General features: G+C 44.5%; 1 protein-coding gene across 4 annotated transcripts in view; it reads left to right on the forward strand.

The window, feature by feature from the left end:
• pappaa (pregnancy-associated plasma protein A, pappalysin 1a) overlaps window positions 1-13,482 on the forward strand; it is a 124,781-nt gene that overhangs the window by 86,699 nt on the left and 24,600 nt on the right. For all 4 annotated transcript variants that reach the window (XM_077206779.1, XM_077206780.1, XM_077206778.1 and 1 more), the window contains exon 20: window positions 11,855-11,970. In XM_077206779.1, the coding sequence (XP_077062894.1) occupies window positions 11,855-11,970 (116 nt within the window). The remainder of the gene's footprint in view (window positions 1-11,854; window positions 11,971-13,482) is intronic.

Below are 13,482 nucleotides of genomic sequence, written 5' to 3' on the forward strand. Positions count from 1 at the left end.
CGCTCTCTCTTCCCTCAAACTCTCTCTCTTCCCTCAAACGCTCTCTCTTCCCTCAAACTCTCTCTCTCTTCCCTCAAACTCTCTCTCTTCCCTCAAACTCTCTCTCTTCCCTCTCTCTCTTCCCTCAAACTCTCTCTCTCTTCCCTCAAACTCTCTATTCCCTCAAACTCTCTCTCTCTTCCCTCAAACTCTCTCTCTTCCCTAAAACTCTCTCTTCCCTCAAACTCTCTCTCTCTCTTCCCTCAAACTCTCTCTCTCTCTCTCTCTCTCTTCCCTCAAACTCTCTCTCTTCCCTCAAACTCACTCTCTTCCCTCAAACTCTCTCTCTTCCCTCAAACTCTCTCTCTTCCCTCAAACTCTCTCTCTTCCCTCAAACTCACACTCTCTCTTCCCTCAAACTCACACTCTCTCTTCCCTCAAACTCACACTCTCTCTTCCCTCAAACTCACACTCTCTCTTCCCTCAAACTCACTCTCTCTCTCTTCCCTCAAACTCACACTCTCTGTTCCCTCAAACTCACACTCTCTCTTCCCTCAAACTCACTCTCTCTCTCTTCCCTCAAACTCACTCTCTCTCTCTTCCCTCAAACTCACACTCTCTGTTCCCTCAAACTCACACTCTCTCTTCCCTCAAACTCACTCTCTCTCTCTTCCCTCAAACTCACTCTCTCTCTCTTCCCTCAAACTCACTCTCTCTCTCTCTTCCCTCAAACTCACTCTCTCTCTCTTCCCTCAAACTCACTCTCTCTCTCTTCCCTCAAACTCACTCTCTCTCTTCCCTCAAACTCACTCTCTCTCTCTTCCCTCAAACTCTCTCTCTCTCTCTCTCTCTCTCTCTCTCTCTCTCTCTCTCTTCCCTCAAACTCTCTCTCTTCCCTCAAACTCTCTCTCTTCCATCAAACTCTCTCTTCCATCAAACTCTCTCTTCCCTCAAACTCTCTCTCTTCGCTCAAACTCTCTCTCTTCCCTCAATCTCTCTCTCTTCCCTCAATCTCTCTCTCTTCCCTCAAACTTACTCTCTCTCTCTCCCTCAAATTTACTCTCTCTCTTCCCTCAAACTCACACTCTCTCTTCCCTCAAACTCACACTCTCTCTTCCCTCAAACTCACACTCTCTCTTCCCTCAAACTCACACTCTCTCTTCCCTCAGACTCACACTCTCTCTTCCCTCAGACTCACACTCTCTCTTCCCTCAGACTCACACTCTCTCTTCCCTCAGACTCACACTCTCTCTTCCCTCAAACTCAAACTCTCTCTTCCCTCAAACTCTCTGTCTTTCCTCAAACTCTCTCTCTCTATCTTCCCTCAAACTCTCTCTACTCTCTCTCTTCCCAACTCTCTCTCTCTTCTTCCCTCAACCTCTCTCTCTTCCCACAAACACTCTCTCTTCCCTCAAACTCTCTCTCTTCCTTCAAACTCTCTCCCTCAAACTCTCTCTCTTCCCTCAAACTCTCTCTCTCTTCACTCAAACTCTCTCTCTTCCCTCAAACTCTCTCTCTTCCCTCAAACTCTCTCTCTCTTCCCTCAAACTCTCTCTCTCTTCCCTCAAACTCTCTCTCTCTTCCTCAAACTCTCTCTCTCTTCCCTCAAACTCTCTCTCTTCCCTCAAACTCTCTCTCTTCCCTCAAACTCTCTCTCTCTCTCTTACTTCCTCTCTCTTCCCTCAAACTCTCTCTCTCTTCCCTCATACTCTCTCTCTTCCCTCAAACTCTCTCTCTCTCTTCCCTCAAACTCTCTCTCTCTCTTCCCTCAAACCCTCTCTCTCTCAGATTCCCTCAAACTCTATCTCTCTCTCTTCCCTCAAACTCTCTCTCTCTCTTCCCTCAAACTCTCTCTCTCTTCCCTCAAACTCTCTCTCTCTCTTCCCTCAAACTCTCTCTCTCTTCCCTCAAACTCACTCTCTCTCTTCCCTCAGACTCTCTCTCCCCTCAAACTCTCTCTCTCTTCCCTCAAACTCTCTCTCTCTTCCCACAAACTCACTCTCTCTCTTCCCTCACACTCTCTCTTCCCTCAAACTCACTCTATCTCTTCCCTCAAACTCACTCTCTCTCTTCCCTCAAACTCACTCTCTCTCTTCCATCAAACTCACTCTCTCTCTTCCATCAAACTCTCTCTTCCCTCAAACTCTCTCTCTCCTGCCTTAAACTCACTCTCTCTCTTCCCTCAAACTCACACTCTCAATTCCTTCAAACTCACACTCGCTCTTCCCTCAAACTCACTCTCTCTCTTCCCTCAAACTCACTCTCTCTCTTCCCTCAAACTCACTCTCTCTCTTCCCTCAAACTCACTCTCTCTCTTCCCTCAAACTCACTCTCTCTCTTCCCTCAAAATCACTCTTTCTCTTCCCTCAAACTCACTCTCTCTCTTCCCTCAAACTCACTCTCTCTCTTCCCTCAAACTCTTTTTCCCTCAAACTCACTCTCTCTCTTCCCTCAAACTCACTCTCTTCCCTCAAACTCACTCTTTCTCTTCCCTCAAACTCACACTCTCGCTTCCGTCAAACTCACACTCTCTCTTCCCTCAAAATCACTCTTTCTCTTCCTCAAACTCACACTCTCGCTTCCCTCAAACTCACACTCTCCCTTCCCTCAAACTCACTCTCTCTTCCTCAAACTCTCTCTCTTCCCTCAAACTCTCTCTCTCTCTTCCCTCAAACTCACACTCTCTCTTCCCTCAAACTCACACTCTCTCTTCCCTCATACTCACACTCTCTCTTCCCTCACACTCACACTCTCTCTTCCCTCAGACTCACACTCTCTCTTCCCTCAGACTCACACTCTCTCTTCCCTCAAACTCACACTCTCTCTTCCCTCAGACTCACACTCTCTCTTCCCTCAGACTCAAACTCTCTCTTCCCTCAGACTCACACTCTCTCTTCCCTCAAACTCACACTCTCTCTTCCCTCAGACTCACACTCTCTCTTCCCTCAGACTCACACTCTCTCTTCCCTCAGACTCACACTCTCTCTTCCCTCAAACTCAAACTCTCTCTTCCCTCAAACTCTCTGTCTTCCCTCAAACTCTCTCTCTCTCTCTCTTCCCTCAAACTCTCTCTTCCCTCAAACTCTTTCTCTTCCCTCAAACTCTCTCTTCCCTCAAACTCTCTCTCTTCCCTCAAACTCTCTCTTCCTTCAAACTCTCTCCCTCAAACTCTCTCTCTTCCCTCAAACTCTCTCTCTCTCTTCACTCAAACTCTCTCTCTTCCCTCAAACTCTCTCTTCCCTCAAACTCTCTCTTCCCTCAAACTCTCTCTCTTCCCTCCAACTCTCTCTCTCTTCCCTCAAACTCTCTCTCTCTTCCCTCAAACTCTCTCTCTCTTCCCTCAAAATCTCTCTCTTCCCTCAAACTCTCTCTCTTCCCTCAAACTCTCTCTCTTCCCTCAAATGTTCTCTCTCTTCCCTCAAACTCTCTCTCTCTTCCCTCAAACTCTCTCTCTCTTCCCACAAACTCTCTCTCTTCCCTCAAACTCTCTCTCTCTCTCTTCCCTCAAACTCTCTCTCTCTCAGATTCCCTCAAACTCTATCTCTCTCTCTTCCCCCTCTCTCTCTCTCTCTCTCTCTCTCTTCCCTCAAACTCTCTCTCTCTCTTCCCTCAAACTCTCTCTCTTCCCTCAAACTCTCTCTCTCTCTCTCTCTCTCTCTCTCTCTCTTCCCTCAAACTCTCTCTCTCTTCCCTCAAACTCACTCTCTCTCTTCCTTCAGACTCTCTCTTCCCTCAAACTCACTCTCTCCCCTCAAACTCTCTCTCTCTCTTCCCTCAAACTCTCTCTCTCTTCCCTCAAACTCACTCTCTCTTCCCTCAAAATCTCTCTTCCCTCAAACTCACTCTCTCTCTTCCCTCAAACTCACTCTCTCTCTTCCCTCAAACTCACTCTCTCTCTTCCATCAAACTCTCTCTTCCCTCAAACTCTCTCTCTCCTGCCTTAAACTCTCTCTCTTCCCTCAAACTCACACTCTCACTTCCCTCAAACTCACACTCTCTCTTCCCTCAAACTCACTCTCTCTCTTCCCTCAAACTCACTCTCTCTTCCCTCAAACTCACTCTCTCTTCCCTCAAACTCCTGCCTTAAACTCTCTCTCTTCCCTCAAACTCACACTCTCACTTCCCTCAAACTCACACTCTCTCTTCCCTCAAACTCACTCTCTCTCTTCCTCAAACTCACTCTCTCTTCCCTCAAACTCACTCTCTCTTCCCTCAAACTCACTCTCTCTTCCCTCAAACTCTCTGTCTTCCCTCAAACTCACACTCTCTCTTCCCTCAGACTCACACTCTCTCTTCCCTCAGACTCACACTCTCTCTTCCCTCAGACTCAAACTCTCTCTTCCCTCAAACTCTCTCTGTCTTCCCTCAAACTCTCTCTCTCTCTCTTCCCTCAAACTCTCTCTCTTCCCTCAAACTCTCTCTCTTCCCTCAAACTCTTTCTCTTCCTCAAACTCTTTCTCTTCCCTCAAATCTTCCCTCCTCATTCCCTCAAACTCTCTCTCTTCCCTCAAACTCACACTCTTCTCTTCCCTCAAACTCTCTCTCTCTTCCTCAAACTCTCTCTCTCTCTTCCCTCAAACTCTCTCTCTTCCCTCAACGTTCTCTCTCTTCCCTCAAACTTCTCTCTCTTCCCTCAAACGTCTCTCTCTCTTCCCTCAAACTCTCTCTCTCTTCCCTCAAACTCTCTTTCTTCCCTCAAACTCTCTCTCTCTCTTCCCTCAAACTCTCTCTCTCTCTCTCTCCCTCAAACTCTCTCTCTCTCAGATTCCCTCAAACTCTATCTCTCTCTCTTCCCTCTCTCTCTCTCTCTCTCTCTCTCTCTTCTCTCTCTCTCTCTTCCCTCAAACTCTCTCTCTCTCTTCCCTCAAACTCTCTCTCTTCCCTCAAACTCTCTCTCTCTCTCTCTCTCTCTCTTCCCTCAAACTCTCTCTCTCTTCCCTCAGACTCTCTCTTCCCTCAAACTCACTCTCTCCCCTCAAACTCTCTCTCTCTCTCTTCCCTCAAACTCTCTCTCTCTTCCCTCAAACTCACTCTCTCTTCCCTCAAACTCTCTCTTCCCTCAAACTCACTCTCTCTCTTCCCTCAAACTCACTCTCTCTCTTCCCTCAAACTCACTCTCTCTCTTCCATCAACTCTCTCTCCCTCAAACTCTCTCTCTCCTGCCTTAAACTCACTCTCTCTCTTCCCTCAAACTCACACTCTCACTTCCCTCAAACTCACACTCTCTCTTCCCTCAAACTCACTCTCTCTCTTCCCTCATACTCACTCTCTCCTCTCCCTCAAACTCTCTCACTCTCTTCCCTCAAACTCACTCTCTCTCTTCCCTCAAACTCACTCTCTCTTCCCTCAAAATCACTCTTTATCTTCCTCAAACTCACTCTCTCTCTTCCCTCAAACTCACCTCTCTCTTCCCTCAAACTCACTCTCTCTCTTCCCTCAAACTCTTTTTTCCCTCAAACTCACTCTCTCTCTTCCCTCAAACTCACTCTCTTCCCTCAAACTCACTCTTTCTCTTCCCTCAAACTCACACTCTCTCTTCCCTCAAACTCTCTCTTCCCTCAAACTCTCTCTCTCTTCCCTCAAACTCACACTCTCTCTTCCCTCAAACTCACTCTCTCTCTTCCCTCAAACTCACTCTCTCTTCCCTCAAACTCTCTGTCTTCCCTCAAACTCACTCTCTCTCTTCCCTCAAACTCACTCTCTCTTCCCTCAAACTCTCTCTCTCTTCCCTCAAACTCTCTCTCTCTTCCCTCAAACTCTCTCTCTCTTCCCTCAAACTCTCTCTCTCTCTTCCCTCAAACTCTCTTCTCTTCCCTCAAACGTTCTCTCTCTTCCTCAAACTCTCTCTCTCTTCCCTCAAACTCTCTCTCTCTTCCCTCAAACTCTCTTTCTTCCCTCAAACTCTCTCTCTCTCTCTTCCCTCAAACTCTCTCTCTCTCAGATTCCCTCAAACTCTATCTCTCTCTCTTCCCTCTCTCTCTCTCTCTCTCTCTCTCTCTCTCTCTCTCTCTTCCCTCAAACTCTCTCTCTCTCTTCCCTCAAACTCTCTCTCTTCCCTCAAACTCTCTCTCTCTCTCTCTCTTCCCTCAAACTCTCTCTCTCTTCCCTCAGACTCTCTCTTCCCTCAAACTCACTCTCTCCCCTCAAACTCTCTCTCTCTCTCTTCCCTCAAACTCTCTCTCTCTTCCCTCAAACTCACTCTCTCTTCCCTCAAACTCTCTCTTCCCTCAAACTCACTCTCTCTCTTCCCTCAACTCACTCTCTCTCTTCCCTCAAACTCACTCTCTCTCTTCATCAAACTCTCTCTTCCTCAAACTCTCTCTCTCCTGCCTTAAACTCACTCTCTCTCTTCCCTCAAACTCACACTCTCACTTCCCTCAAACTCACACTCTCTCTTCCCTCAAACTCACTCTCTCTCTTCCCTCATACTCACTCTCTCTCTTCCCTCAAACTCTCTCACTCTCTTCCTCAAACTCACTCTCTCTCTTCCCTCAAACTCACTCTCTCTTCCCTCAAAATCACTCTTTATCTTCCCTCAAACTCACTCTCTCTCTTCCCTCAAACTCACTCTCTCTCTTCCCTCAAACTCACTCTCTCTCTCCCTCAAAATTCTTTTTCCCTCAAACTCACTCTCTCTCTTCCCTCAAACTCACTCTCTTCCCTCAAACTCACTCTTTCTCTTCCCTCAAACTCACACTCTCTCTTCCCTCAAACTCTCTCTTCCCTCAAACTCTCTCTCTCTCTTCCCTCAAACTCACACTCTCTCTTCCCTCAAACTCACTCTCTCTCTTCCTCAAACTCACTCTCTCTCTTCCCTCAAACTCACACTCTCTCTTCCCTCAAACACTCTGTCTTCCCTCAAACTCACACTCTCTCGTCCCTCAGACTCACACTCTCTCTTCCCTCAGACTCACACTCTCTCTTCCCTCAAACTCAAACTTTCTCTTCCCTCAAACTCTCTGGTCTTCCCTCAAACTCTCTCTCTCTCTCTTCCCTCAAACTCTCTCTCTTCCCTCAAACACTCTCTCTTCCCTCAACTCTTTCTCTTCCTCAAACTCTCTCTCTTCCCTCAAACTCTCTCTCTTCCCTCAAACTCTCTCTTCCTTCAAATCTCTCCCTCAAACTCTCTCTCTTCCCTCAAACTCTCTCTCTCTTCACTCAAACTCTCTCTCTTCCCTCAAACTCTCTCTCTTCCCTCAAACTCTCTCTCTTCCCTCAAACTCTCTCTCTTCCCTCAAACTCACTCTCTCTTCCCTCAAACTCTCTCTCTCTTCCCGCAAACTCTCTCTCTCTCTTCCCTCAAACGTTCTCTCTCTTCCTCAAACTCTCTCTCTCTCTCTCTCTCTTTCTCTTCCCTCAAACTCTCTCTCTTCCCTCAAACTCTCTCTCTCTTCCCTCAAACTCACTCTCTCTCTTCCCTCAAACTCAATCTCTCTCTTCCCTCAAACTCTCTCTTTCCCTTAAACTCACTCACTCTCTTCCCTCAACTCACTAACTCTCTTCCCTCAAACTCACTCACTGTCTTCCTTCAAACTCACTCACTCTCTTCCCTCAAACTCACTCTTTCTCTCAGATTCCCTCAAACTCTCTCTCTCTCTCTTCCCTCAAACTCTCTCTCTCTCTCTTCCCTCAAACTCTCTCTCTCTCTCTTCCCTCAAACTCTCTCTCTCTCTTCCTCAAACTCTCTCTCTCTCTTCCCTCAAACTCTCTCTCTCTCTTCCCTCAAACTCTCTCTCTCTTCCCTCAAACTCACTCTCTCTCTCTTCCCTCAGACTCTCTCTTCCCTCAAACTCACTCTCTCCCCTCAAACTCTCTCTCTCTCTTCCCTCAAACTCTCTCTCTCTTCCCTCAAACTCACTCTCTCTCTTCCCTCACACTCTCTCTTCCCTCAAACTCACTCTCTCTCTTCCCTCAAACTCACTCTCTCTCTTCCCTCAAACTCACTCTCTCTCTTCCATCAAACTCTCTCTTCCCTCAAACTCTCTCTCTCCTGCCTTAAACTCACTCTCTCTCTTCCCTCAAACTCACACTCTCAGTTCCCTCAAACTCCACACTCGCTTTCCCTCAAACTCACTCTCTCTCTTCCCTCAAACTCTCTCTCTCTCTTCCCTCAAACTCTCTCTCTCCCTCAAACTCTCTCTTCCTTCAAACTCTCTCCCTCAAACTCTCTCTCTTCCCTCAGACTCTCTCTCTCTCTTCCCTCAAACTCTCTCTCTCTTCCCTCAAACTCACTCTCTCTCTTCCCTCAGACTCTCTCTTCCCTCAAACTCACTCTCTCCCCTCAAACTCTCTCTCTCTCTTCCCTCAAACTCTCTCTCTCTTCCCTCAAACTCACTCTCTCTTCCCTCAAACTCACTCTCTCTCTTTCCCTCAAACTCACTCTCTCTCTTCCATCAAACTCTCTCTTCCCTCAAACTCTCTCTCTTCCCTCAAACTCACTCTCTCTCTTCCCTCAGACTCTCTCTTCCTCAAACTCTCTCTCTCTTCCCTCCAACTCACTCTCTCTCCCTCAGACTCTCTCTTCCCTCAAACTCACTCTCTCCCCTCAAACTCTCTCTCTCTCTTCCCTCAAACTCTCTCTCTCTTCCCTCACACCACTCCTCTTCCCTCAAACTCACTCTCTCTCTTCCCTCAAACTCACTCTCTCTCTCCTCAAATCTCACTCTCTCTCTTCCATCAAACTCTCTCTTCCCTCAAACTCTCTCTCTTCCCCTCAAACTCACTCTCTTCCCTCAAACTCACTCTCTTCCCTCAAACTCTCTCTTCCCTCAAACTCTCTCTTCCCTCAAACTCACCCTCTCCCTTCCCTCAAACTCACTCTCTCTCTTCCCTCAAACTCACTCTCCTCTTCCTTCAAACTTACTCTCCTCTTCCCTCAAACTCTCTCTCTTCCCTCAAACTCACTCTCTCTTCCTCAAACTCACTCTCTCTCTTCCCTCAAACTCACTCTCTCTCTCCTCAAACTACTCTCTCTCTTCCCTCAAACTCTCTCTCTCTTCCTCAACTCCTCTCTTCCCTCAAACTCTCTCTCTTCCCCTCAAACTCCTCTCTCTTCCCTCAAACTCTCTCTCTTCCCTCAACTCCTCAACTCTCTCTTCCCTCAAACTCACTCTCTTCCCTCAAACTCACTCTCCTCTCTTCCCTCAAACTCACTCTCTCTCTTCCTCAAACTACTCTCTCTCTTCCCTCAAACTCACTCTCTCTTCCCTCAAACTCTCTCTCTTCTCTCCAAACTCTCTCTCTTTCTTTCTCAAACTCACTCTCTTCCCTCAAACTCACTCTCTCTCAAACTCACTCTCTTCCTCAAACTCTCTCTTCCCTCAACTCTCTCTCTTCCATCAACTCTCTCCCTCAAACTCACTCTCTCTCCCTCAAACTCACTCTCTCTCTCAAAAACTCACTCTTCCTCAAACTCTCTATCTTCCCTCAAACTCTCTCTCTTCCCTCTAACCTCTCTTCCCTCAAACTCTCTCTTCCCTCAAACTCTCTCTCTCCCTCAAACTCCTCTTTTCCCTCAAACTCTCTCTCTTCCCTCAAACTCACTCTCTTCCCTCAAACTCACTCTCTCTCTCAAACTCTCTCTTCCCTCAAACTCTCTCTCTCTCTCTCCCTCAAACTCACTCTCCTCTCTCTCTCTTCTCTTCCCTCAAACTCACTCTCTTCCCTCAAACTCTCTCTTCCCTCAAACTCACTCTCTCTCTCAAACTCTCTCTTCCCTCAAACTCACCTCTCCCCTCTCTTCCTCAAACTCACTCTCTCTCCTCAAACTCTCTCTCTTCCTCAAACCCTCTCTCTTCCCTCAACTCAAACTCCCTCCTCCTCAAACCTCTCTCTTCCCTCAAACTCACTCTCTCTCACTCTCTCTTCCCTCAAAAACTCTCTCTCTTTCCCTCAAACTCATCTCTCTCTCATCTCTCTCTTCCTCACTCCTCTCTCTCTCTCCCTCAAACTCACTCTCTCCTAAACTCACTCTCCTCAAACTCTCTCTCTTCCCTCAAACTCACTCTCTCTTCCCTCAAACTCACTCTCTCTCTTCCCTCAGACTCTCTCACTTCCCTCAAACTCACTCTTCCCTCAAACTCACTCTCTCTCTTCCCTCAAACTCACTCTCTCTCTTCCCTCAAACTCACTCTCTCTCTTCCCTCAAACTCAAACTCTCTCTTCCCTCAAACTCACTCTCTCTCTTCCCTCAAACTCTCTCTCTCTCTTCCCTCAAACTCACACTCTCTCTTCCCTCAAACTCACTCTCTCTCTTCCCCCAAACTCACTCTCTCTCTTCCCTCAAACTCTCTCTCTTCCCTCAAACTCTCTCACTCTCTTCCCTCAAACTCTCTCTCTCTCTCCCTCTTCCCTCAAACTCTCTCTCTTCCCTCAAACTCTCTCTCTTCCCTCAAACTCTCTCTCTCTTCCCTCAAACTCTCTCTCTTCCCTCAAACTCACTCTCTCTTCCCTCAAACTCACTCTCTCTTCCCTCAAACTCACTCTCTCTCTTCCCTCAGACTCTCTCTCTCCTCAAACTCACTCTCTCTCTTCTCTCAAACTCACTCTCTCTCTTCCCTCAAACTCACTCTCTCTCTTCCCTCAAATTCTCTCTCTTCCTTCAAACTCTCTCTCTTCCCTCAAACTCACTGTCTCTCTTCCCTCAAACTATCTCTCTTCCTCTTTCTTTGTGTGGTTCATTCAGAGCTGTGCACTTTTCTTTTTATGTTGGGATTGGAATGTATGATGCAGATTTTGTTTGTATTCAGTATACTGACACCATCAGAATTCAGGAAATTCATCCCAAGTGTGAAAATGTGTCATCAGAATGTTAATAATAACCTATAATGTTTTGTTAATTCATAACGGTATCCTGGGTTGAGAACCACTGGTCTATTCTAGATTTTTGGGAATCAAATACTACTTTATATAATTGTGTTTTCATGAAAAAAGTGTAATTAATCTTTTTTATTAACATATCTCTAATCTATTGATCCAATATTGGTACTGTACATCTCATTTCATGCCTTATCCTCTTTATCATCTTTTTAATCAAAGCAATGATATTTTGCTTAAAGCAAACTTTAATATTATTAAGATTAGTTGCTTTGTGAGATAATTAAACATGTCATTAAGCCAACTCTTGCCCTCAATTATATCATCAATGCGAAAGTCATTATTGTGAGGTTATATAATAAATCGAATAATTAAAAATAAAAAAATGAAATAAATCAAATGTTATATTCTAAAATATATATTTTTAAAGAAATCAAAACTTACTTTTAATCAGCAAGAACCAAAAAAAAAGTATTAGTAAAGACATTTAAAATACAAAATGTTTCTTTTTATAATAAATAGTGTTCTTTTGAACTTTCTAATAATCAAAGTATCCTGAAAAAAAATGTATCAGTTTACACAAAATATATTAAGCAGTGCAACTGTTTCAACATTTTATTGGTATGTTATTATAATATTCGATGTACTGTCTTTAATAATAAAAATAAACACGACACATAATGGTCCTTAAAACAGGCTTAATTATCTCTATGCAAAATAAGATTTCTTTTCTATTATGCAGTAAAATGTGACGTGAGATTCACCCACATTAACCCTACAATATATCCTATAATACCCATAAATAATCCCCTTTATAACACATCACACTGTCACAGCAAAGTTCTCTAATAAACGTGTGCATCTTAACATGACGTTCAGACCTCAACAAGTTTAAAGTGCTTATCACACGAGGCCATTTGAGACCATGAGACTTCAGTAATGCTAAAGACAAACCGAGCATTTCATGCATGATTAGCAAGTCTTGAACTGCATGTAAATCTTTCTTCAATGTTTGTAGAGATGATACTTGAGCTTGTTTTCCTCTGTCTGTTTCCCTCAGGAGAGGAGTGTGAGTTGTCCTGCAGAGACATTAACAGTGATGTGGTCAATCTGCCGAGTAACATTACAGCCGGCAGCATTATGAGACATCACTGGATGAACCCTCCCAAAGTCAAGGTTTGTGTTTTCAGCCTCTCAGCTTTTCTGGCAGGGACGCTGATCCTGAGTGTGACTCAACATTTGAGGTGACACAGATCGGACAGCAGATATTGGATTGTGCCTGATGATTCATCAATGTCTAGGCTCGAGACTTTAGGGTCAGACAGGGGCATTGTCTATGAGGAATTCACCTCTAAAATGCAATTCATTACTTTCAGTGCCTTTTCATGCAGTGATAATGATGCATACGAATGAAAAGCATTCGTTCACAACAAGAATGATGACTATAAAGGTACTTTAAAAAATATTTTCACGATTTGTTATGACAACTTTTTTTCTTTTGTCAAATCAACTTAGATTTCACAAAAGAAAAAAAGTTGATAAATCGTGAAAACATTTTTTTAATTTCTTTTATTTTAATTTCTTTATTATTTATTTCTTTATTTTTTTTATAACGATCTGTTAATCGTGAACATAGAGAGAGAGAGAGAAAGCCTAATGTGGTTCAGATAACATAATATTTTGAGTTTCTGTTGATTAATCCTTCAATTTTAACTCAATATTGTAAGGCAACCATGTAATTACTTTTTTTTAAGTTAAACCAACAATATTTTTTACAGTGTACTGTATTTAACAGTGTCCATGCCAATGGACAATAACATTCGGTTTATTACAAGTGCACATTGCTGCTTTTAAATGCTTGTGCACTTTAACATTTGTTTGGCTATTAATGTTTTAATAATTCATCAGTTGAAAAAAAAAAATCCTGTAAGTGATTCCAGTGATATTGATCCTCTAAAGGGCTTTTCAGATTAAGTTTAAAGGCCCCTTTCAGCGAACTTTAAAGCGGTCATATGATGGGATTCCTTGTTTTCCTTTTTCTTTAGCGTGTTATGTAGCTGTTAGTGCAGGTATTTACAAATCTGCAGAGTTACATAGCTCAAAGTGTCAAATTTAAAGAGATATTCTTTATAAAAGTTAAGGCTCAGCCGCGCCTTCCTAAAACACTTAGTTCACTCCTACTCCTCCACAAATCTACGTCAGTGTGTTTTATAACACCGCCCAAATGTAAACGCAAAGAAAGAAGGCGTAACTTTTATTCTCGCTGTATTATTGTTGCCGCCGGCGCTGCCCTGTCTTGGAGACACTGTGTTTTTCGTTGTGAAAACCAAAATACTTTGTTTGGCCTTCCAATAGAGGACACAATTAGAAAACAGTGCTTAAGCTTTATTCACAACACTGTTCCAGAACAGTACAGCTAAAATTTTCGAGTGTGTGCTGCGTATTTTTTGGAGGACTGTTTCCAGACCTGCGAGAGTTGCTACAAAACACCAGCTGTGCACAAAGGCTGACTCTAAAAAGTGGGCAATTCCATCTTTGCAATTTGGCCTACATTCTGGCGCTTCTGATTCTCATAGCCTGTAAGTATGTTTTCATCTTTTAAGAATTTGCTATTGACTTTTCAAACGCGCGTTTTGAGCAGTATAGATTAGGCTAGCGCATGCTTGTCGTTTCTATGATCACAAATGC

The sequence above is a fragment of the Siphateles boraxobius genome, unplaced genomic scaffold (genome assembly GCF_051911475.1).
Source record: "Siphateles boraxobius isolate OS27281-9 unplaced genomic scaffold, OSU_SipBor_1 56, whole genome shotgun sequence".
NCBI classification, from domain to species: domain Eukaryota; kingdom Metazoa; phylum Chordata; class Actinopteri; order Cypriniformes; family Leuciscidae; genus Siphateles; species Siphateles boraxobius.